The sequence below is a fragment of the Heteronotia binoei genome, chromosome 14, assembly GCF_032191835.1.
Source record: "Heteronotia binoei isolate CCM8104 ecotype False Entrance Well chromosome 14, APGP_CSIRO_Hbin_v1, whole genome shotgun sequence".
Classification (NCBI taxonomy): domain Eukaryota; kingdom Metazoa; phylum Chordata; class Lepidosauria; order Squamata; family Gekkonidae; genus Heteronotia; species Heteronotia binoei.
Genome location: NC_083236.1, coordinates 46,073,510 through 46,097,330, shown reverse-complemented (window position 1 = coordinate 46,097,330; position 23,821 = coordinate 46,073,510). Strand labels below are relative to the sequence as shown.

General features: G+C 46.1%; 1 protein-coding gene across 2 annotated transcripts in view; it reads left to right on the top strand.

Moving 5' to 3' along the window:
• Positions 1 to 23,821, top strand: part of RIPOR1 (RHO family interacting cell polarization regulator 1) — a 73,986-nt gene that overhangs the window by 21,884 nt on the left and 28,281 nt on the right. The window contains exons 2-12 of one of the 2 annotated variants that reach the window (XM_060254435.1): positions 7,231 to 7,357; positions 13,481 to 13,630; positions 14,992 to 15,070; positions 15,463 to 15,486; positions 18,490 to 18,543; positions 20,233 to 20,385; positions 20,486 to 20,549; positions 20,788 to 20,831; positions 21,614 to 21,739; positions 21,839 to 21,987; positions 23,044 to 23,170. In XM_060254435.1, coding sequence (XP_060110418.1) covers positions 7,231 to 7,357; positions 13,481 to 13,630; positions 14,992 to 15,070; positions 15,463 to 15,486; positions 18,490 to 18,543; positions 20,233 to 20,385; positions 20,486 to 20,549; positions 20,788 to 20,831; positions 21,614 to 21,739; positions 21,839 to 21,987; positions 23,044 to 23,170 — 1,097 coding nt within the window. Of the gene's footprint in view, positions 1 to 7,230; positions 7,358 to 13,480; positions 13,631 to 14,991; positions 15,071 to 15,462; positions 15,487 to 18,489; positions 18,544 to 20,232; positions 20,386 to 20,485; positions 20,550 to 20,787; positions 20,832 to 21,613; positions 21,740 to 21,838; positions 21,988 to 23,043; positions 23,171 to 23,821 lie in introns of those variants that run through there. The other variant, XM_060254434.1, reaches the window with a different exon arrangement.

Here is a 23,821-nt window from a genome sequence, read left to right as displayed (position 1 = left end):
CAGACACCCTGTGAGGTGTGTGGGGATGAGAGGGTGCTCACTGCAGCTGCCCTTTCAAGGACAACCTCTGCCAGAGCTATGGCTGACCCAAGGCCATTCCAGCAGGTGCAAGTGGAAGAGTGGGGAATCAAACCAGTTCTCCCAGATAAGAGTCTGCACACTTAACCACTATACCAAACTGGCTTCTCCTTTGGGAACAATCCCAAAAGACACATTCATATGGGAACAGGTATGTAGTCCACTGCAGTGATTATTATTGTTATCTGTTATTGTTATTTATCATCAGATTTTTACTGCCCTTGTCTTTATACCTTGTATTCCCACATTCTACATTGCTCGCTCAAAACCCTTTTCCTGAGGCACTTTGCTGCTGTCGTAACAGTTGCTCATATGGTTTTTTAGTTTTGAATTCTTAGACCTATGGCATGGTTTTTTGGATGCTGTGTGATTCCTTTTTCTTTTTCTTTCCTCTGTAATCTGCCTTGAGAGTCAGTGAGAAGGGTGGGTTGCAAATAAGCTAAGTAAATAAACAGGGCCTGTGAACAGGTTTCATCCATCCATCCATCCCTATCATCAGTTTCTAACCCGCCCTCCCTACAAGTTTGGTCAGGGCGGGTAACAACAAGATGACATTGAACAATCAAGAAGACATCAAAAAGCCATATAGCAATTTAAAGTTGCCCCTGGTTTTGCACCTGGCTGTATTGTGATTATTTGAAACACATAGAAAGCTGGGATATGTTATTGGACACATATCTTGATGGTGGAATACGTCACGGCTGCCATATAGCAACCCTGTAGGGTTTTCAACGCAAGAGACCAACAGAAGTGGCTTGCCATTGCCTGCCTCTGCATAGCAACCCTAGACTTCCTTGGTGGTCTCTCCAAGTACTAACCAGAACTAACCTTGCTTAGCTTCTGAGATCTAATAAGACCAGGTTAACTTGGGCCACCCAGGTCAGGGTGGCAAACAGCCACCTTCAAATCTCAGCTTTGAAAACCCCAAATGCCAACTTTTGTTGTTCCTTATAGTTCTGAAGAAGGTTAAAATTGTTGTGTGAAGCACAACTTCTGAAAACTCTGAGAGGGGAGGTCGAATAGGATTGCCACTGGCTAGGGCTTTTGTTCCTCGTTTGATCTTTTCCCACCTACCTCTGGAGTCCCAGAATGGATCATGCAGCTACACCGTGTAATTTATAGAAGTTGCAGAATTCAGCTTGTGGCAGTTTCATTCAATGAAATTGCTGAGCAGTCGGGTTAGAACTGATAAAAGGAAGTACTTCACCCAAAGGATGATTAGCATGTGGAATTCACTGCCACAGGAGGTGGCGGCAGCTACAAGCATAGACAGCTTCAAGAGGGGATTGGATAAGCATATGGAGCAGAGGTCCATCAGTGGCTATTAGCAACAGCCTATTGTTGGAACTCTCTGTCTGGGGCAGTGATGCTCTGTATTCTTGGTGCTTGTGGGGGGGCACAGTGGGAGGGCTTCTAGCCCTACTGGTGGACCTCCTGATGGCACTGTGTGACACAGAGTGTTGGACTGGATGGGCCATTGTCCTGATCCAACATGACTTCTCTTATGTTCTTATATAGTGCAGAATTAAGGGGCAAAAACTTGGTCACATGGAGCGCTTCAGCAAGGCAGTGTTGAGAGTGCTGGCATACTGAATACAATAATTACGGAGGTACCCGCCTGCTCTGTTTCCCGAGCGCTGCCTTTGGTCCCCACCTTATCCCTGCCCATCTGTTCAGTGCCGTCTGCTCCTCTTCTCTGGCAAGTGTTTGTCCAGCTCAGCAGGAAATCCAGTAGCAGGCTGGAGGAGCTGTGGTTTGAGGCGAGAGCTTTGGAGGCAGTCCTGGGGAAGAGGGTAGGTGTCCTTTCGCATCTTCTGCTTTACCCACAGATTGGTATCCATGAGGCGAGAGATCAAAGGGATGTCTCTAGGGCTGGTGGAGGGAGAGCCCATCCTGACTGGGCACAGCACACCGATTGCCTGCTATTGTTCAGAGAGAGCTCAGCATCCTTCTACTTCCATCTCTTCTCACCCCACCCCCCACCCCACCCCGTCTCCAGCCCTTAGATGAGCTTTGGCTTTCGAGGTTCAGAATCATGTTGGAAAGACTGCTCCGAGGTGAGCATGAGCAGTAATGCAGACTCTTGTCTTCAGTGAGCGTAGGTGTGTTTGTGTCTGGAGGGCACCCTGTGGACTGCCCTGTGGCTTGGAGCAGTGGGCCAGCCTGTCTGTGATGTGGGGTGAGGTTTAGTGATATAGTGGTTAGAGTGTTGGACTAGGATCTGGGAGACCCAGGTTCAAATTCATAGAAGTTTGCCAGGTGACCTTGGGCCGGTTGTACTGTCTTAGCCTAACCTACCTCACAGGGTTGTTGTGCGGGCAAAGCAAAGGAGGGAAGGATGTTGTAAGTCACTTTGGGTCTTCTATGGGGGGGGAAGTGGGGTGTCAAGGAAGGAAATAATAAATAAAGAATGTGTACTAGATGGACTTGGGTTTGCATCACCTGTCTGCATCTCTGTGGGTGACCTTGGGACCAAATCTGGATTTGTCAAGCACTCTCCTCCTGCAACATCAGTTTCTATTCTTCCTTGTTCTCTGTTTGTAGGAAGGTTTTTGGGATTTAATAGCAAGTTCCCTTTCTTTATGCAGTCTTAAATTCCTTGTTTGTGTTCTTTTACACTTTACCGTAGTTTTAAAGCAGAAGGACAAAATGAAAGATGAATGTTTACTGTGCCAAAGAAAATATTATACAAAAAAATCAGTACTAAAGAGGAAAGCCAGAAGTTACCTCCTAGGTAATCATCGCAAAAGTGTTTTTACATGGAGGAATATATAAAGACATGTAACCAGCTAAATAAGAATGTCATAAAAATGGACAGTGGTCAGTAAATACAAAATAAATGTTTTTCTTTTGTTTAGTTGTACCGCATCTCTCTTCTTAGGTTGAACATATGAAGCTGCCTTATACTGAATCAGACCCTTTGTCCATCAAAGTCAGTATTGTCTTCTCAGACTGGCAGCGGCTCTCCAGGGTCTCAAGCTGAGGTTTTTCACAGCTATTTGCCTGGACCCTTTTTTGGAGATGCAAGGGATTGAACCTGGGACCTTCTGCTTCCCAAGCAGATGCTCTACCACTGAGCCACTGTCCCTCCCCAGGTTGTATTTTTTTGCAGTATAAATTTTTAAGCTGCCTTATGAGCAGGTTTTTCTGTTTGATAAGTATTGTACATCAATGACCCGCTTCCCACCCAGTCTGACTTCCTCACCAGGTTATTGTAAGGAAGAAAGAGGGCGAGGGCGAACCCTGCTTAGGCCATTCTGAGCTGCTTGAGGGGAAGGGCAGGATACCAATCGGATTACATAAATTTTCCAGAAATCGACATCCTTTCCCAGGAGTTTGGTTCTCTGCATTCTGTCTCTGAGCTGTTCCTTTGATAGTTGGGGTTGTGCGGCCGGAAGTTAAACTGTGTATCACAAACTTGGACAGTTTATGGGGCCAGAATCTTCTGAGTGCATCTTGCATTGATGCAGGATCCAGTGTTTGAGCCTTCTCCTTTGGGGTGGTGTTGCACTTTGGGACGTCTTAAATCTGTCTGGCAGAGCTGTTTGGACAGGAGAGTGGTATCTGCCAAGGTACTGACTTCAGACTAGATGCAGGGTTGCCAGTCCCCAGTCCCCAACCCTCTAGTTCTGGAGGATTTGGAGGCCCTCCCCCACTCCCCAGAAAGCAGTTGCAGGGAATATTTGCTGAGTACTCCATTATACCCTATGGAGACTGCTCCCCATAGGGTATAATAGAGAATCAATCCATGAGTATCTGGGGCACTGGGAGAGCTGTTTTTTTGAAGTAGAGGCACCAGATTTTCAGCATAGCATCTGGTACCTCCCCTCAGAAAGCCCTCAAAGTTTCAAAAAGATTGGACCAAGCGGTCCGATTCTATGAGCCCCCAAAGAAGGTGTCCCCCTCCACCATTATTTCCAATGGAAGGAAGGCATTGAAAAGGAACACAGTCCCTTTAAATGTGATGGCCAGAACTCCCTTCAAAGTTCAATTGTGCTTGTCACAACCTGGCTCTTTGCGCCACCCCCAAAGTCTCCTGGCTCCACCTCCAAAGTCCCCAGATATTTCTTGAGTCGGACCTGGCAATGCTAGACTAGAGGTTGTTTCAGTCCCTTGCCTCTGAAGCGAGATAGCCAGGTATGCTTCCTGGTATAAAAAACAGCCTCTCCCTAGGCATCTGCCATCCTCAGAAGGAGGGTCTATAGGACAAGTGAGAGATCTCCAAACCACAACATGCTAATAGAGTGACCACCTTGCAAGCATAGAAGGAGAGGTAGGCCCAGTTTGTAACCAAGGAGTTGAGGGGCGTTCCAAGTAGGAATGACCTGGAAAGGGTTATCTTGACAGTTCATCTCCCAATTTGCAAAGAGAGCTCTGAGCTCCGGGCTAGGGCTTTGTCAGGTCTCTTCCGAGCAGATGGTCCTTAGGCATAGCTGAGACATAGCTCCGGGACATTCTTCCCAGAAAACCAGCTTGGCACCCCCAGTTTCCCCATGCACTTACCCGTTTCTCTCTGGGTAACTGCCCAGTCCCCAAGGCTTAGCACTACAAGCTTTTCTTTGTGAAAATGAAAACCTTCATAATGAAGCTGCAAGCAGTTCATTAACTTTTCCTTGTCAAAATGTCAGAACTAGAAGTATCTTGTTACAAGGATTCTTAGTGTGTTGACATCTAGTCTGCTTCACATGTACCGCAGAGTGAGGAGGTAGAATGGACATGCCGCTTCAGACATAAAGTACACAATAATGGCTCTCCTCTCCTCCATTTTATCCCACAGCAACAGCCCTGTGACCTGCATGCTCATGAGATTGTCTCATATTGTACCAGACCATTAGCCCATCAGTAGTGTCCACTCTGACAGGCAACAACTCACCAGGATCCTAGGCAGAGGTCTTTCACATTATTTCCCCTTTTAACTCAGGATGGTAGGGATTGGACATAGGACCTTCTGCATGTAAAGCAGATGTTCTGTCACTGAGCCAGAGCCCATCCTAGAGAGCCAGTTTAGTGGTTAAGTGCACAGACTCTTATCTGGGAGAACCAGGTTTGATTCCCCACTCCTCCACTTGCACCTGCTGGAATGGCCTTGGGTCAGTCATAGCTTTCATAGGAGTTGTCTAGGGTGGGATATAAATCCAATATCATCATCATCTTCTTCTAGAAGGCTGAAAGAGAATGACTGACCCAAAACCACCCAGTGAGCGCCCGTGGTATTAGTGGGGATTCGAACCTGGGAGACCCTAGTCTGATGTTCTACACACCTTAAGTCTATTCTATCACCATGGGTATTTGTCCCTCATTTTCCTTTCTTTGTGTGTGAACCAGGCCTGAGACGGGATCCAAATTTATCCAAGATCAGAATAATCTGAATTTATCTAAACTCAGAAATAAGTCCACAGATCCCCTCCCTCTAACTAGTTCTTTCTTAAAATGGCTAAATCAGTTGACTTAAATACATGATGTTCTCCCAAGTATCCATTCAGAGATCTGCAGTAGTTTCTTGAGGGTTAGGAGCAGTTCCCTCTGGCCCTTAGCCAAGCTCATGGCATTTGGATATCCATAATCTGAGTTGATCTTGGGTGATACGTTGCTTTGGGCACCAATCTTGGCTGAGTGTGCCATTCGTAAATATTGAATTAGTCATGCCCAGTAGGGGCATCCTCTGTGAAGAAAGGCAGGATTCTGGGAGTCGCTTGGTTAGTAAAGTTCTCACTTCCTTGGAGTTAGAAGTCACCTGTTGCTGAAGATATAAGAGGAAGGAGGAGAAGGGGGGGAAACATGATGGGAACTGCTTCTCAATTCAAGCCACCCTGGTCCTCTGTGCAAATTTGATCAGATAGTGAACTTCCAAGCTTTTTGTAGCAGGAACTCCTTTGCATAATTGGCCGCACACCCCTGATGTAGCCAATCCTCCAAGAGTTTACAGGGCCTGTTGTAAGCTCCAGAAGGATTGGCTACATCAGGGGATGTGGCCTAATATGCAAAGGAGTTCCTGCTACAAACCCCCCCTGAAATTTAAGAAATTGGAGGGGGGGATTACAAAAACTGTAAATTTGGGATTACCGAAATTGTAAATGAGAAGGAGGGTGCTTGGAGTGCGGTGTGTGTGCCACTGCCAATAAGTAAACAGCCTAGTAGATTGTTTTTAAAAGAATAAGCTATGAACTGCAAGCAACAGAGGAGGGGGGTTTGCTGTAAGATCAGCTTTGTGCATCTTTTTTTCTGCATCCAGTAGGCATAATGACTTCTGAACTTCCGTCCCACGTGCTAATAATGTTGTAGATACTGGTTTGAATCCCACTGCAACCTTTGTGAAGGAGATTGGGAGAAGGTGGTTGTGCTATTGGGGCCTGGGTTCAGTGTACAGCAGATGCTCGGTATGGGAGGTTTTAAAGCATTGCCACTTTGGTTAAGTGGTCCCGGGGAGGAAGAGCCCTTCTCTGTCTGAGTTTTTGGAGAGCTGCTGAGTAGACAATAAAGACTTCAGACAGACCACCAAGGGATCTTGTTTTGGTCAGCCCCTGGAAAGCTAGATTAAGCCTCTTCCACCGTATATCTTGAGGAGAATGGAGACATTTCATAATTGCTTGTCAGTGGGATGTTCCCTATATGCCTGCTTTTGGCCAGTCAGTGTCCCCATCTATTCTCACCTTCACCATTTCATTTCGAGGGAGGGGCATGGATTGAAGGACCAACATGGGGGAGGGAGACATCTGCTCATGAGAACAGGATACCTAGCTACCCAGATTACAACACACCTCCTCTGGACCACTCAAGATGGAGGATGCTCTTCACAAACAAGACTGTGAGGCACAAGGTTCACAGAAGCCCTGTGTAGTATATTTGCAGAATGTTCCTCTCTTGCTGGGCTATGTTTCATTTCTTTTTCCTCACGCTCACTTGCTGAGATCTTGTAGCTTCATTATGGGATAATACCGTATTGTTGTATATCCGTGTCCCAGACCTGTGACTCACTGATTGTGTCGGCATGTTGAGGCAGAGTGGTGCCTATTTATAAACTAGTTCCAGCCCTCGGGCATTGATTTTTCCTCTTTCACTTTTTCCTCTGTCCCTTCAGCTGTTCCGTTGCCTACCACCTTGTGCTCCTTCTGTGTTCTTCCACCTAACCAGGTTCTGCTTTCCTCTTTGCAGGGAGACCCTCCCGGTGGAACTCGACAATGTCGCTCTCGGCGCGGCCCCAGCGACGCAGCCTGGCCGTCAGGATCAATAGGAGCCAGTCGTTTGCAGGCGTCAATTCTACCCAGGACAAAGGCTACAGGTAGGCTCAGGAAAAGCTTCTTGGACGGGATAGGGTCAGGGCGTGCTTAGGATGAGGCTGGGAGTTGTGTGGTGCTCAGCTGACTGGTCCAACCGTGATCATAGGATCAGAGAGTTAGGAGGGGCCATACAGGCCATCAAGTCCAACTCCCTGCTCAGTTGCAGGATCAGCCTAGCCTGCAGGGGTGGCCAAACTTGCTTAATATAAGAGCCACATAGAATAAATGTCAGGTGTTTAAGAGCCGTAAGACGTGAATGTCAGATGTTTGAGAGCGGGAGGGACGGAGGCAAATAAATATGGAGGGGGAGCAAGAAGCGGAAAGAAAGCAACTTTAAATGCATTCTCCAATGAGCTTGGAGAAGTGATTTAAAGAGAGAAATGCCTTCTCCAAGAAAGCTGACAGGCCAGCGTAGGCTTCAAGAGCCACACAATATATGTGAAAGAGCCACAGTTTGGCTACCCTTGGCCTAGAGCATCCCTGACAAATGTTTGTCTGGCCGCTGCTTAAAGGCTGACTAATTTTCCATTTTCCTCCCCCAACGATTCAAAGTGGTACACACATTCATATATCTCCAATTTAGTTTGCATAATGACTTTTTGCTGGCATCCCGATGTTTTTTCCCCTCAGTTTAATTCAAAGAGGTGGTGTTGACCTGTAAATCCAAACCAAGGTGCAGGGCTCAAAGAGCTGAAGAGGTCCCCTTTTTCTTCATAGCCTCACATTTTTATTAAAGGTCATCACCTGAGGTTGTATTCTGAATGCCTTGGATTTCAGAGGCCGGGTCACAAGACAGGGTTCTCTCAGTGGTGGCACCCTTCACTGGAGACATTTCCAGGCACCCACGCATGTTTACCTTCGTGCCAAGTTAAAACTATTGTAAATGAAAGAGGTTTTAATGAGTGGATTGGCAGCCCTCCTGGTGTGGCTGATTGGTTCGCAGTATTGGGAGTAATTCTTTGGGAAGGGGGATATTTTCTCCGTTATCTATTTCTTAGCTGCCGTGAAGTCAGCGCTCTGGAAAGGCATAATACTGAAGGTGGCTGCAGGGACTTCAGGGCTCTTATTTGGATTTTACCAGCTCCCAGCCACCAACTGAAATCTATTTGTCTTGGTTCTCCTCATGATGGAAGAACTAGGATCTTGGCAGAGGAGATCCATCTGGCAATAAGAACCCCTTCCCATCATCCTTTCAGTATTCTGATATGTTATGGGGCTCTGACAGAATATCCTCTTAAGCTTCTGCAATCATAAGGAATAGCTGAAAGGGGTGTGTGTGGAATCTTTAGATGAAAAAGTGTTGACATGGGCTATGGCTGTTCACTTATTTTGCACTGACCTGTGTACTTCACTCATTGTGCTTTAGCTGTCTTTCTGGAGCTGTTTCTGCGCCAATAACAGTTGCCAGGGCTTTTTTTGTAGCAGGAAGTCCTTTGCATATTAGGACACATGCCCCTAATGTAGCCAATCCTCCTTGAGATTACAGTAGTCCCTGTATTAAGAGCCTTGTAAGCTCTTAGAGGATTGGCTACATCAGGGGGTGTGACCTAATGTGCAAAGAAGTTCCTGCTACAAAAAAAAAAACCCCTGATGGTTTCTACCAGCCTGGTATTTCCACGTCTTCTTGGACCCTTTCCCACAACACGAAACATGATTTGCAGCTATCTGAACAAGCCTGAGGGTCCCAGGAGCTCATGCACTTTGCACATGGCCAGCAGATTATTTCCTTCTGCTTTTGTGGAAATGCATCTGAACTGGCAAACTGTTCATCTGGTGTTTCCATGGCAGCCCAGATTTCAAACGGTGGTAAGGCTGTCGCTGCCAGAGAAAGTGCAAACTGTTGCCTTGCTGGTTCAGAAAGTGATGAGTTTGCTCCAAGGTAGGAAATAACTAATAATTTCTCTACATGAGGTAAAAGGGATATTGGGGAGCAGAGTTATTAGTTAAGGAAAGGCTGTCTGTTTATTGACTTAATTTATAGTCTGCCGTTTTCACTGAAACTCAAGATAGATTACGGCTGAAAAGCAACACAGTGACAACAGTATAATTATATGTACGTAAGTAATGTCAGGTCATTACTGATTGACAGTGACCCCAACCAGGGGTTTACAAGGCAGGTGAAAAGCAGAGGTAGTTTGCCATTGCCATCCTCTGCATCGTCTTTCTAGCCCGTCTCCCATCCAAGTACCGACCTTGCTTGGCTTCTGAAATCTAAACTAGATCTGGCCACACCACGCTGCTTTCCCTCCCCAGGCATAATTATACATACAACCCACTGATTTAGAGAACGCTGCACTGAAAATACTGTATAATCCAGACTGTAAAAACAGGAATTACAAGAGTCCGGAACAGTGGAATGAAACTTTATATAGCATGCAATCAGCAGTGTAATAAAAAATTAGAAAAGAATGCAATAAACATAGCACAGTAAATGTCTTTGAATTCCATGGGCAATTAACTATGTAGCCTTATTCACTTGGTGAAAATGCTCTCCTGAGCAATTCCATTTTATACATTTTATAGAATGCCAAGGATGTGAAATTCTTCCAGACCTTGTCAGTTAGGGCATGCCACATGGTAAGAACTAGAACAGAGCACAGTCAGGGACAGGGTGCTGTAGATGTTACTGTACCCCTTTGTAGAGTGGCAGCTTCAGAAAGCTTAGCTCCAGTGCTGGATTAAACCCTGTGGAGGATCCTAGGAAGTCAAACTCTCAACGGGCCTGTCACAAATTATCTCAGAGCTGGAGCACCTGCTCTGTCACCCACGGTCCCCACTGCAGCCTGCAGGCACCTTCTCAAAAGCCTCTTTGACAAAGCTGCAGGAGAGAGGCAGAGAGAGACAAACTTGGTGACAACGCCAGCAGCAGCCGCACCAGGCAAGTTGAGCAAAGAGCGGCTCAGTTGCTGGCTGTGTGTGCAGGCTCCGAGGGCTGCAAGCAGGGGAAAAACCGGGGAGGGGGGGGAGCCAACCAGGGCCCCTAAAGGCATGGGGGGCCCATAGGCCAGTGCCTACTTGGCCTAATTGTTAATCTGGCCCTGCTTAGCTCAGACGAGTAGAGTTGCTGCAGAAGAGCATATTGTGAGAGGCATTCCTGGAGATATGCAAGTCCTAGCCCATGAAGAACCTTGAATTGAATCCAGTAACTACTGAGTTACCTTTGGAGCAACTGGAGAATAATATGCATACTTACAAACTCCTAATAGTAATCAAGCTGCAGCATCCTGTGCTAGCTGGAGTTTTTAAGGGCAGACCCCTATAGAGTGTGTAGCAGTAGTCTAGGTTCAGTGTTAACATGGCGTGGATCCATGTAGCTGATCATTAGCAGTCTTCAGCTACTTCTCAAATCAACCATGCTAAGTGTGCAATGACTTCTTGAGGTTGGAGATATGTGTCTGGTGAGACATTAGTGCATTCCATGGTCAGTGCTATGATTCATTGTGAAACCAGATTGCTGTATACCAAGGGTGGCCGAACTTGCTTAACTTAAGAGCCATATAGAATAAATGTCAGATGTTTGAGAACCACAAAACATGAACAAATATTACACATAGTTCTTTATTAAAACTCTTAATATTTTCTCTGCACAAGAAGATAAAATACATATGTGTGCACTATACAACATGGCCATGCTAAGGGGACTTTTTAAAAAAACAAAAGCTGGGAATAACAGTCCCCATAAGACCAGCATAGGGAAAGGTTAGGGAATTGTTTTTTAGCACCAGTAGGAGAAGGAAACACACATGTACCATATAAATAAATCACTGACCACCATTTGCATCATTATGCATCTCTTTGCCCTGACACCAAAGTTAATAAATACAGCTCCTACAAGCAGGGCTGGCTCACCCGCTAGGCAAACTAGGTGGTTGCCTAGGGCACCGGGAGGGTGGGGGTACCACATTGGGCTCCCCCCCTCGGTGCCCCAGGCAAACACGTAGTTTGTCTGCCTCCCCCACCCACTGGCCGCTACTGCTGCCCACCGCCACTGATGCCACCACCCACCCCTCCATTCCCTTCCCTTCTCCTCCCCCCCCCGCGGCTCCACCCCGCCGCGGCTCCACGCCCCCGCGCCTCCCCCTCTTGTGGCTCTGGACCTCCTCCCTTCTGACCCTTCCCCACCCCATGTCAGTTTCAATGCCAGAAACAGTGTCCTGAAACGGCAACCCTGCTGCCGCTGACTCCTCTCCTCCCCACTTCTTGGATAGGAGAGGAGTCAGCGGCAGCGGGGTTGCCATTTCAGGATGCTGGTCCTGAAAGACTGTGAGCGTGGCCCAGTCCTGGCGCAGTTTTACCCGCGATTGAGTGATCGGCAGGGGGTGGGTTAGATAGCCAGAACGCAGCACTAGAGCTGGTTCCGGCATTGAAATTGACATGGGGGGGGGAAGGGTCAGAAGGGAGGGAGAAGGAAGAGGTGCGACGGGGAGGGAGAAGGCGCGGAGCCGTGGGGAGGAGGTGCTTGGGGGGCGCCAGGCAGCAAGTCTGCCTAGGGCACCATGGGGCGTCGGGCCACCCCTGCTTACAAGAGCTGTGCAACTAAGGAGGAACCCTGCAGCACCCTCTTTGATTCTCTCCCTCCTTCCAGTGGTCCCATCAGCTCTTGCTCTCCTTATCTCCCTTCTAAGTTTCTGGGCAACCTGTGTGGTAGAGGAGAAGAGCTTGCAAGCCTGCCTATTTCTCCCTCCTTCCCCACTTCACACATGGCATAAAATTTCTGGGGCGACCAAACTCGCTTAATGTAAGAGCCGCATAGAATAAATATCAGACGTCTGAGAGCCACAAGACATGAGTATCAGATGTTTGAGAGCCGCAAGATGTGAACATCAGATGTTTGAGAGCTGTGAAACAAGGGAGGGAGGGAGGCCAATAGATGGGAGTGGGAGGAGAGAGAAAGAGAGGTGAAAAGAAAGCAACTAACTCTAAATGCATTCTCCAAGCCAGCTGATAGGGCAGTGGGGGCTTCAAGAACCACACGGTATGTGTGAAAGAGCCACAGTTTGGCCACCCCTGGCATAAGTAGTTGCCTATCTATAGGTCACTGCTCAGAGGCTGACAGATCCCAACGCTAAGCATGCTTAAAAGGTAAAGGTAGTCCCCTGTGCAAACATCAGTCGTTTTCTACTCTGGGGTGATGTTGCTTTCACAACATTTTCACGGCAGACTTTTTACGGGGTGGTTTGCCATTGCCTTTCCCCAGTCATCTACACTTTCCCCGCAGCAAGCTGGGTATTCATTTTACCGACCTTGGAAGGCTGAGTCAACCTGGAGCTGGCTACCTGAAAACCCAGCTTCCACCGGGGATCGAACTCAGGTCGTGAGCAGAGCTTACTTGAAAGTAAATCTGCACTAAGTTCCTCGATCTCTGGGAGCTGTGCAATATGCGTGAAAGTGTCACACATGATGGCTTCCAAGCTGCAGTTTGCCCCCCCGCTCCGCTTTATACCATGGGTAAGAGAGGGTAAGAGGGGCAATGAGGCAGGAATGACCAGAAAGATACTGGGTAGACGGGAGGATGTCCCTTTCTTTATGCAGCAATTAAACAGAGAGGGACCATTGAACAAAGCTCATTACCCCGTTAATACCTTCTGCTGCATTGCCTGCGGCCAGCACCTGCTCACTTGGATTGAGGTCCAAGTAAGGCAGACAACAGAACAGGGGGCAGGATTTGCTTTAGAAAGTAGCACGGAAGAGTCTTGAAATTTCCCCCCTCCCCCTCTTGCCTCCAACTTATTCACAGTGTTCTGCAAATTGCTATTTTGATTTGTCAGATCTTTTTAGAACATCAGATTTACTTCCAAATATTTTATTGGGTTTCTGCATTCCATCTCGGAAGGTATGAGAGGGAACAGTAACCGTTGGCTTGGCAGCTGAGTGATGCCGTCTGAACAATCGACATTTGGAATCTGTCAGCTGCTGAAGATTCCAAACTGTCTTTCAGTTTCCAGCTGTTGGTGTAGCTACTGGTGGTTTCTTGCTCTTGAAAGGGAGTAGGATACAATCTCTAAAATTCAGTAAATTCTTCTGAAACCGGAAGACCTTTTCTTTTGCCCTTTTGAAGCAACTTCTAGCTCTTAAGATCCCAACACAATGAATTGCCCGGTGGGCTGTTTTTGTTGTCATTGCAGGAACTACCCTGCATTCACCCCGACTGTCTCCCGGAAAGCTAGCTCCAGAGTCAGTAGGATGTTTTCAATGTCTCACAAATCACCTCCACCCAAGGTGCCCCAGCCAGAGCGACTTGATGAGGTATACGAAGCTCTCAAGAAAGGAATAACGTAAGTTGTGTTGCGCCCATGGATCTCCCCCCACCCCAGTTTTTAGGTTTGAAGGATGGTGGAATGAAGGATGTTGTTAAAATTTGTTGTGGCTTTTGCTGTGCCCAGATCAGCATGTCTTCCCTTAGACTGCAGTATTACACAGCTGCATTTGCCCCCCCTTTTGGGGGAGGGCATGTGGACAACTACCAGAATACATTTTCCTGAAGTCCAGTCTGTACCGGTGGCTTCCTTAGAAAAGCTCACAACCAAAAAGGAGTGCTTGATATAGATAGTTTTGCTGCCAAGGCTAATTTCTTGCAAGGATTAGAGCAGTGGACCCCAATCTTTTTGGCACCAGGGACCGGTTTTGTGGAAGACAATTTTTCTGGGGGTGGGGGTGGGGGGGTGATGGTTTTGTGATGATACAATTGTGTACTTTATTAGTTTGGCATGGTGGTTAAGTGTGCAGACTCTTATCTGGGAAAACTAGGTTTGATTTCCCACTCCTCCACGTGCAGTGGCTGGAGTGGCCTTGGGTCAGCTCTTGCAGAGTTGTCCTTGAAAGGGCAGCTTCTGGGGAGAGCTTTCTCAGGCCCATCCACCTCACAGGGTGTCTGTTGTGGGAGAGGAAGGTAAAGGAGATTGTGAGCTGCTCTGAGACTCTGAAATTTGGAGTGGAGGGCAGGATATAAATCCAATGTCGTCTTCTTATTTTTATTATTACTACATTGTAATATATAATGAAATAATTATACAACTCAAAGCCCGGTTGCTAACAAGCCATGGACCGGGACCGGTCCACAGACCAGGGGTTGGGCACCCCTGGATTAGAGGTAGCTGAATGGGTGGCTTCCTTAAAAACCTCTGTAACCCAGAAGCTCTGCTGGGCATAGATGGCTGTGCCAGCACAGGCTGTTGGGAGTTTCATTCTGAGCTTTGTGGCCAAAGATAATTTCTTGCAAGGACTGGAGGTTGGTGATCTGGCAGCTTCCTCAGAAGATCCCATAACCCACAAGCTCTGTTCCACATAGATAGCTGTGTTAGCATAGCCTATTGGGAAGCCAAGACAAGGGAAGCTACTCCTGGACTTTGCTGCCCAGGATAATTTCTTGCAAGTGTTAGAAACAGCTGAATGGGTAGCTTGCTCAGAAAAGCTCAGAACCCAGAAAGCACTGCTGGCATAATTAGCTGTGCTTAGCATAGCCTATTGGGAAGCCAAGGGAAGGGGGTATGTCTCTCTTTCTAGACTTTTCTGCCAAGGATAATTTCTTGCAATGATCCAAGGCAGCTGAACGGGTGGCCAGGATGCTGGCTCCCCAATCTCTGAAGTCTGTGGGGCGTTCTTTGCTCCTTCTGCTCACCCAGCTTGTCCCTTACAGTGCTTACGTGGAGGTGCACCAGCTCGAGCTGGAAAAACTGAGCATCCAAATCCGTGAGTCCAAGAGGAATTCTCGCTTGGTAAGTGGAGGCTTGCTGCTAACCAAAAATGTTCCTCACCTACATAGAGTGCACCCCACGATTTAGAACTGGTGACAGCAGAGAAACAATCCGGGAGCCTTCTGATTTAACACATGGCTCGGGCTTGTGCCACGTATCTTTGCCATAGCCCCTGTTCAGTCCCTCATTCTTGCAACATCTCTGATCCTGCCGAAGCTTGGTTGGGACTTGTTCCATGTGCTGCGTATCCTCTCTCCCCTTCTCCAGAAGCTAGGTATCCTTTGCTGCTATGGGTATCAGTTGGCTTGACCATGTGGGGGGTGGATACACAGCAACAGGGGTTAGTTGTATGCTCAGTGGTCATTTCTTGTTTCTGAGCTTTGCCCTGAACTTTCTCCTCTTTTCTTCTCTAGGGCTTCCTCTACGACCTTGATAAGGTAAGGGAGTATTTCTCACTTGGGCCTATGTGTGGGGGAGTGCTAAACCCTGAAAGCCTATTAAATTATCTGTCCCGCAAATTCAAAATATCATGGCTTCTGGGCCCCTTCATATCCCTTCCTTCTCTAGCTAAGACCAGAGCATTTTTTGAGCAGGAATGCACAGCAATGCAGTTCTGGGTGGCTTGGTGTCAGGGGTGTGTGGCCTAATATGCAAATGAGTTCCCATTGGGATTTTCCCACAAAAGCCCCATGCGACACAATGGTGATGTCAGGGGGCATGGCCTAATATGCAAATGAGTCCCTGCTGGGCTTTTTCTACCAGAAAGGCCCTGGCTAAGACAGTGAAGTTGGTCAGGAAACTTCTTTCCTCTGCACTTGCATCCAGAATCTCTTGTTCCATTGCCCCTCCCCTCTAGCCATAGCTAAATGCCAAACTAGATGGGATGTGTCTTTCTTTAAATGGTTTGTAGGGTTTTGAAAAAATCTGAAAAATGCAATCAAAAGTGGAAGAGCACTGGACTACTTACTCCTGATCATCCCCTTGGTCATTTTCCAGCTCAGAATCACTGCCCCCCCCATCTGCTTTCACAGTTTCAGGGGGAAAGATATGGGATCTCCCTGTGTCTCTTCCTATAGAAAGGGAAACAAATGTGATCTGGTGCTGCAGAAGGATTGGAGGGGAAAGGGTGAAGCAGTTGTGCCCAGACTGGCAACTTCTCTTTCTATTATTGTATATTTAAGTAGAAAGAAATAATAAAATGTTCCATGAGTCAGTTAATTTGGCTGTAAGGAAAGAAATGGGTGATAGTTTTTTGAGAAGTTGAAGGTGGTTCAGCATATGTGTATCGCACTACTGTTTCTGGTAAACAGGTTTCGCAGGCTTTTCAAAAAACAAACTGCTTGACAAGAGACAACAGTAGAACAAAAGTACATGAATCCGGAGAGTAAAGCATCCTTCCCCCCCACCACTCACAACTCTTAAACACTTCCATCTACAGTCTGAAATCTGTCTTAGCTCCAGATAGGAGAAGCAAATACAGTCAATCAAGGAGAAAACTTTTTCTGTCAACACCGTGCGCTGTTTTCCTTTTACGGTTTTGGTTCAGCTGTGCCCAAGTAGAAGCCGAGAAGACTTCTTTCCGAGAAGGCTCTCTGGCGAACAGAAGGGAGCATAGGTGATTCCCTTGCCTGAGAGGTGCAAGAGAGGGTAACTAGATAAACAAAGGTGGGGCTGCACTTTCTCTCCTGTTAACTGAGAGACTCTGCCAGGTCGTTGATTCTTAACTGAACCAACACTTGGAATTTCCCGATCTCTGAATAGATATATTTGGTGGGAAATACCCCATTGTGTGGCTATTCATCATTACATTTTAGGTTCTCTCTCCCCCCCCCCCCTCCCAGATTCCCAAGAAAAGTCATGGTTTCTTCTGCCCATGAAAGAACAAGACAGGTGCTGGGAATCTGGCTTTCTTTTAGAGGGGGAATGGAGGAAATAGGGTATTGGCTGTGACTCCTAAATAAAGTCTCATGAGCACATGAAGTTGCCTTCTTGGTCCATCAGAGTCAGCTTTATCTGTTTCAACTGGCAGCAGCTGTCCAGGGTCTCAAACAGACATGATCCTTTTCTCTGGAGATGCCGGGGATTGAATCAGAGACTTGGCCAAGCAGATGTTCTTCTGTGGTGCCATCTCTCTCTCTCTCTCTCTCTCTCTCCCCCTCCCACCCTCTCCCCCTCTCTCCTGGAGGCAAAGGGCTGGCTGTTCCCTCCATGATATATCAGACATTGTTCTAAGTAAATAAAATAAACAGTGTGCAGGGCAATTCTTAGTCGGGGATTTCATTCATATTTTCCTCCCTGTCTGGACCATATCCTCCTCTTCCTTCTCTGTTTCCCTTTCAACTTCACAAAACTTTACAGCAAAGTGGAAGGGCTCTGGCCACTTTGATGAGAGGGAGTCACTCAATACCAGAGCATGTGCTTTCAAACTCAACTTCAAGCCTTAGCTGTCCCCATCAAAAAGGATCTTAAAGTGCCATATGTAGATTTTTTTCCACATTCTTTTTTTTAATTACACTTTTAAAAAACTATATACAACAAGTGCAGTCAAATAGTCACAAAATACTTAAACCTTTAAAAACCCCTCCCCCCAGACAAAAACCGGTAATAACACATCTATACCATTTTCCTAGGATCAGATTCAGGCAGGTGAAGTTCAAGAGGTAGATACAACAACAAGACAATATGATCAAAATAAAAAGCTGCATAGTAAACTCCCTACACAGAGAATACACGCTGACAGAGTTCAAAAGAGCTCAGCTTATAGAATGCACGGAATGCACAGGGTGAACTGACTTCCCAGAAAAGGAAGGTGAAGAGGAAAGGGAAAAAACAAACAAAAATATCCATATACACAATAAAGCCAAAATGCAATAGTAAAGGAGTGTCACTGCTTTTAGAAAAATATCAGATTATGATAAAATTTTGTTTTTGGGCAAAATATCAAGGTCAGAGAGGTATGTAACAATAGGAAACCATCACAAAGGCTTCCTGAGATTTGGGGGTGTTTGCTGGAGAACTGTAGGAGGATATTTTCCCAAGTATAAAATAGTCCCAGAGCCAGATTTTCCAATTATAGGAGATTTGACCAGAAACTCTCTGAAGAAGCTTTCAGTGTAGGTGATACTGGAACCTTTTCTGGATGTTACTGCAGCTTCACTTGTCCACTCACCCCAGAGATGCTCTATGATAATTTTAGACTGTCCTAAGCTAGACCTCCTTGGATTAAATCATGTATTTCCTTTACTCCGGACATGAGCAACATTCTGAATTGGTTATTCCACAATCAGCAGACAGCACCCATAAAACCACTGGTATTTCTCACAAATGCCGCTGGAGCCCCAATCCCTTTGAGTTGCAACCTGTGGGAGCAAGAAGGATTTCCATGGGCCCTGCATTCCTTGTCAATCATTACAAGAGGTTGTTTTTTTTTAATTCCACAGCAAGTCAAGTCAATTGAGCGGTTCCTGCGCCGACTGGAATTCCATGCTAGCAAGGTACCTGACATTTCTGAGTTGGGTGTTGTGGAAGAAAATTCCACATCAGGAAAAAAAAGAGCTGTGTATTTATGACCTTCTGTAAATGATGCAATTCAGGGAGATTTGTGTATATATTTCAAAATGCTCGGCTTTGCTCATCGGGGGCAACGGGCTGGGGGTGGGTGGGGCTAGAGCATTGATCTTAACTACTGGAAACCTGAAATTTCAGACTTCACTTCATCATCATGCAATAAGGACTAGATATTTGCTTTGAAGAGAGCTTAGAATGCCATGATGTGGTTTTTGTGCCTGCACCAGCACTGTGTATACACACAGCCCTGACTTTTCCATGCCTGCTGCAGCTTTACTCAGGGATTCCTGTCAGGATACAAATGTATATTTAAATGCCTCTCAGGTCTACCATTGTGTCCCCCTCCCCGGCTTGGGGGAAAGCCAGTGCATTAAAGTGGTTTTTAGGTTCACACCCCTACTCCACCACTCTGAATGTTACAAAAAGTTTTAATTTTGAGGGGGGTGGGAAATGTTTCAGGCCATAAATTCAAAGGCCTGTTCTCACCAGCAAGCAATTGGTGTCATCTTGCACTCTACTTCTTCTGTGCAGAGCTTTTTTTTAAAAAGGTGTCCCTTCATTAGAATTGCAGAGCCACCCAGCCAACTGCAGTAGCACAGTAGGAATCTGAACCTAAACTTTCAGTGACTGAGTCTGTATCATAAGCCAACATGAAAGCCTCTTGCCATGGCTGTACATCTGAAAAAAAACAAACAATTCCCAAAAAAATTAGTAAACAAATGCTATTATTATAATAATGAACAAATCACAAAGTCATGTAAGAGGTCACACAGTAAGTCAGTCCAAAGGAATTCAATACAGTCCACCTCATACAAGGTAAAAAAAAAATCTTCAAGGAACAGAACCCACACAAAGATGGTTGTTCTTTGAATATTTTTTTACCTTGTTTGGTTTTTTTCATTGGTTCTCTAACTTCCCTGCTCTGTTGATTTTTTTTTTATGGCTGTACATTTGGCAATGCTGCACAATCACAGCAAACATATGGATAAACATATGGAGCAGAGGTCCAACAGTGGCTATTGGCCACAGCGTATTGTTGGAACTCTCTGACTGGGGCAGTGATGTTCTGTATTTTTGGTGCTTGGTGGAGGGCAACAGTGGGAGGGCTTCTAGTGCCCTGGACCACTGATGGACCGCCTGATGGAACTTGGGTTTTTGACCACTGTGTGCCACAGAGTGTTGGACTAGATGAGTCATTGACCTAATCCAACATGGCTTCTCTTATGTTCAAAATACCAAAAATTTGCTAACTTTGTCTCAGTTGCCATCTGATATACAACCTTGTTGCTTTATTTTTATCTGACTTTATTTATGCCCCCACTTTTTCCCCCAAGGGGGCCCAAAGCAACTCAAAACTTGGTTCTCCTTTCTGCTTTATCCTCACAAACAACCCTGTGAGGAAGTTTAGGCTGAGAGTATTTGACAGACCCACAGTTACCCAGCAAGCTTCCATGGCAGAATGGGGAGTCTAACTTGGGTCTCTCAGATCTTAGTTGTATGCTCTAACCACTACACTGCTATGGTTTTGCTGGCTTTGTGATAGCCTCACAGTCTACCTAGCAGACCCTATGACCTTTCCCCTGACCTCTGTGGATTCTTTGGATTTTTAAAAACAGATAGATGAGCTCTACGAAGCCTATTGCATCCAACGACGGCTCCGGGATGGTGCCCATAACATGGTCAAGGCCTACACAGCTGCCTCACCTGGAAGCAAGGAAGCCCGTGAGAGTTTGGCTGAAGCCAGCAAAGGTTATAAAGAATATACAGAGGTGGGTCAAGATGGGAAGAGGAGGAGGGAAAGCACCATGGACTAAGTTTTCTCAGTTCGTGGCATTTAATGGGCCACTGTTTGATGTCTTTCCTTGATAGAACATGTGCCTGTTGGAGAGTGAACTGGAGGGTCACCTGGGAGAGTTCCATATCAAGATGAAAGGTACTGAGTCCAGGGAGTACTTTTATATCACACACAAACTTGCCAATATTTTGGCAGCCATTTTGTAATAAAAAAGCATTTTGGGTGTGATTTTGAGTGTGGGGAGGAGAGAGAGAGAAGGGAGGGCTCCTTAACACTTTCTTCACCAGTGGCTTTTCTCCTCCATAACCCCTGGTCCTCAAAAACCTGTTAGGATACTGGGGTGCCTGCTCTTAGTCTTTTTCCATTTCTCTTGCAGGACTGGCCGGCTTTGCTAGACTCTGCGCTGGGGACCAATATGAGGTTTGTGAAGAAGGGTTCAGATCACATAGCTGTGGAAAGGGCTTAGATGCTGGAGCAGCGATGTAACAGTGCTTGGCTGGTGCTTAAACAAACCGGTTTGAGAAGACGAGTCTGTCTCTCTCGCTGCTTGAAGTATGTATGGTTTGGTAACAGCCAGGGGGAGGAGCATTGGCCCCCTCTGGGGATGTTGTTGCAGGCCAGATCTCAACATTTTATTTTATTTTTCGGATTTTTATTCTGCTGTCCCCAAAGCAGGCTCAGGGTGGAGCGCAACAAAACAGAGCCAGAGATTCATTGCAGTAAATTATCTTACATTAAAATAATTAAAACAAAAATTCAAAAGATAGCAGCAATTACATAAAAAGACCTGTAAACTGGGAACTAGACTGGGAACATGGGCTTCTTTTAGCCACCACATCAAAATATTTCTTGTCATCTAGGCTTCAGTGAAGGGGTTGGTCTTTTAAATAATGTTTAAGGTCTGAGAACTACCAGCCTGAGAACTACTCAGGTTTATTCAGTGGGACATCCAGCTAAGTGTTAGTATTTAGCTGTACATGTTTTATATTGCTTCTTCTCTCATTGAGTTTTAATGCTTTTTTATGGGTTTTGTGCTGTGTTACGTTGTTATCTTTTTATTTATTGTAAGCCTCCTTGAGCAGGTTCTTGAGAGGAGGCAACACATGAACTCTGTGAATGAATTCATAATTCTGAGACAGCTGCCTGCTATTTAATCTACCCAGTTGATTCCCGTTTCCTGTCTCTCCCCACCCTTGTGGCAGATCTTCATGAGGTACGGACGCCAGCGATGGAAGTTGCGCGGACGTATTGAAGCCAACAACAAACAAGTGTGGGACAGCGAGGAGATGGTCTTCCTCCCCCTCATCACAGAATTCTTGTCCATCAAGGTAACCGGCATCTTCCTGATGAGGAGGTCCCTTTCTCACGGGATGCTAACAAGGCCCTTCCTGCACTCACAGGCTCCATCTTTTCCTTCCTCTTCCCAGGTGACAGAGCTCAAGAGCCTGGCCAGTCATGTTGTCGTGGGGAACGTCTCTTGTGAAACCAAGGATCTGTTTGCAGCTCTTCCCCAGGTGGTGGCTGTGGACATCAATGACTTGGGCACCATCAAGCTGAGCCTGGAGGTCAACTGGAAGTGAGTATCCAGTTTGGCATAGTGGTTAAGTGTGCAGACTCTTATCTGGGAGAACCTGGTTTGATTCCCCACTCCCCCACTTGCAGCTGCCTTGGGTCAGCCATAGCTCTCTTGAAAGGGCAGCTTCTGGGAGAGCTCTGTCAGCCCCACCTACCTCACAGGATGTCTGTTGTGGGGGAGGAAGGTAAAGGAGATTGTAAACCACTCTGAGATTCAGAGTAAAGGGCAGGATATAAATCAAATATCATATTCTTTTTCTTCTACCCAGAGGCACCTATTTATTTAAACCAGATATGCACTCTCTTCAGATACATCCTCATGGGATCTCACAGCACAAAATATGAAAGCATTAAAATTAACCATTACAACCAGCCAATAAGAAACCTAGATGCATAAAGGCACATTAAAAAAAACCCCTCAGCTGCACAAAAAACATTCAGCCTGCTGAGTTTCTTCATTGACAAGCCATGGAGATGTTGCTGTTGGGTGATTGCAAAGATCGTGGAGATGCTGTAGGCCCCAGTAATCAAAGGGTATTATTTCATATGGATGGATCTTGTCCCTTTCCCCAGCTCCACCGTGCTTGTGGAAAGCTGGCTGAGTGAGGTGACCAAGCTGCCCTGTGTAGATCTTCCTCTCATGTGCATCACCACTAGTCTGGGTAGCTTGAGCCTGGTCTACTCATACAAAAAGGTGGTGGTAGAGTCTTGCACTGGTAACAGACCGTACCACTTCTCCATACAAAGTAATGTTTTCAGATTTTCCCCGAGTGTGGATAAGGGGGAAACTCCTTCCTTGCATGTTTGGCACAACAGGCTGAGATAGAAGTTAGTTTTATTTATTTATGTTATTGGCATCATGTCAAACAGCAGTCTGTCTACCCAGAGCCATGGCTTCTTATTCTTGCCACACAGCCTCAAACCACAGCTGTCAACATCAGACCCAAATGCAACTTGCGTGACGTTCAATTTGAGTGGATTAAGGATTTCCCTGGATTGCTTCTGCACCACAAGGCAGTGGAAGCCGGCCATTCTCACTCTATTTTCTTTTGTTCAGCCCCTTCGACAAGGAAGACCAGCCATCTGCAAGCACCATGAACAAGACTTCCACGGTCAACAAGAGACTCTCCATGTACAACCAGAGCCCGCCTGACACGCCCTCAATGCGTGAACAGGCCTTTTATGTGAGTGCTGTCTTTGGGCAGGAGATTGTCAGGATGATGGGAAGGGGAGCAGGTGGGGTTCTCTGTCTCTTCCCTCCTCCCAAGAGCACAGAACGTATATAGCCCAATGCGATGCCTTCTTTCCATCTGTGCAGTTTACATTATGGCTCATAAGCAGTCTTGGGAAAGCTATATGATGCGCAACCAAACCTACTTGGCGTCTGTTCAGATGCATTGTGCACCTGCAGGAAGTTGTCTGGGCCTTTCTCAGGTGTACTTGTTAAATTAGCTGCTTTTATGTCCCTTTCTCTTTTTAAAATAGTATTTTATTAAGATTTTTTAAGCAAAACAAATTTAATACAAGAAAAAAAGGAAAGAAAGAAAGAAAAAGAAAAGAGGAAAAGTTGAAGAAACATAGCAGTGAAAGTTTCAAAATTTATCACTGACACAGACAAATGCAACAACTTTTAATATTGTCTAGAATTATGAGACAGTTACTGACACTAAACAACAAGATTATCTCAACACTTCTTACATTTCTGTTGCAAATGTTCTAACTGATATCACCTGCCCGAGCTTTTTGAAAAAAAATATGTCCAATTGGAAAACTGGGTAATTTCCCTCTTGGTAGCATAAATTTGGCACAGGACTAATTACTGTGACTTAGGTATG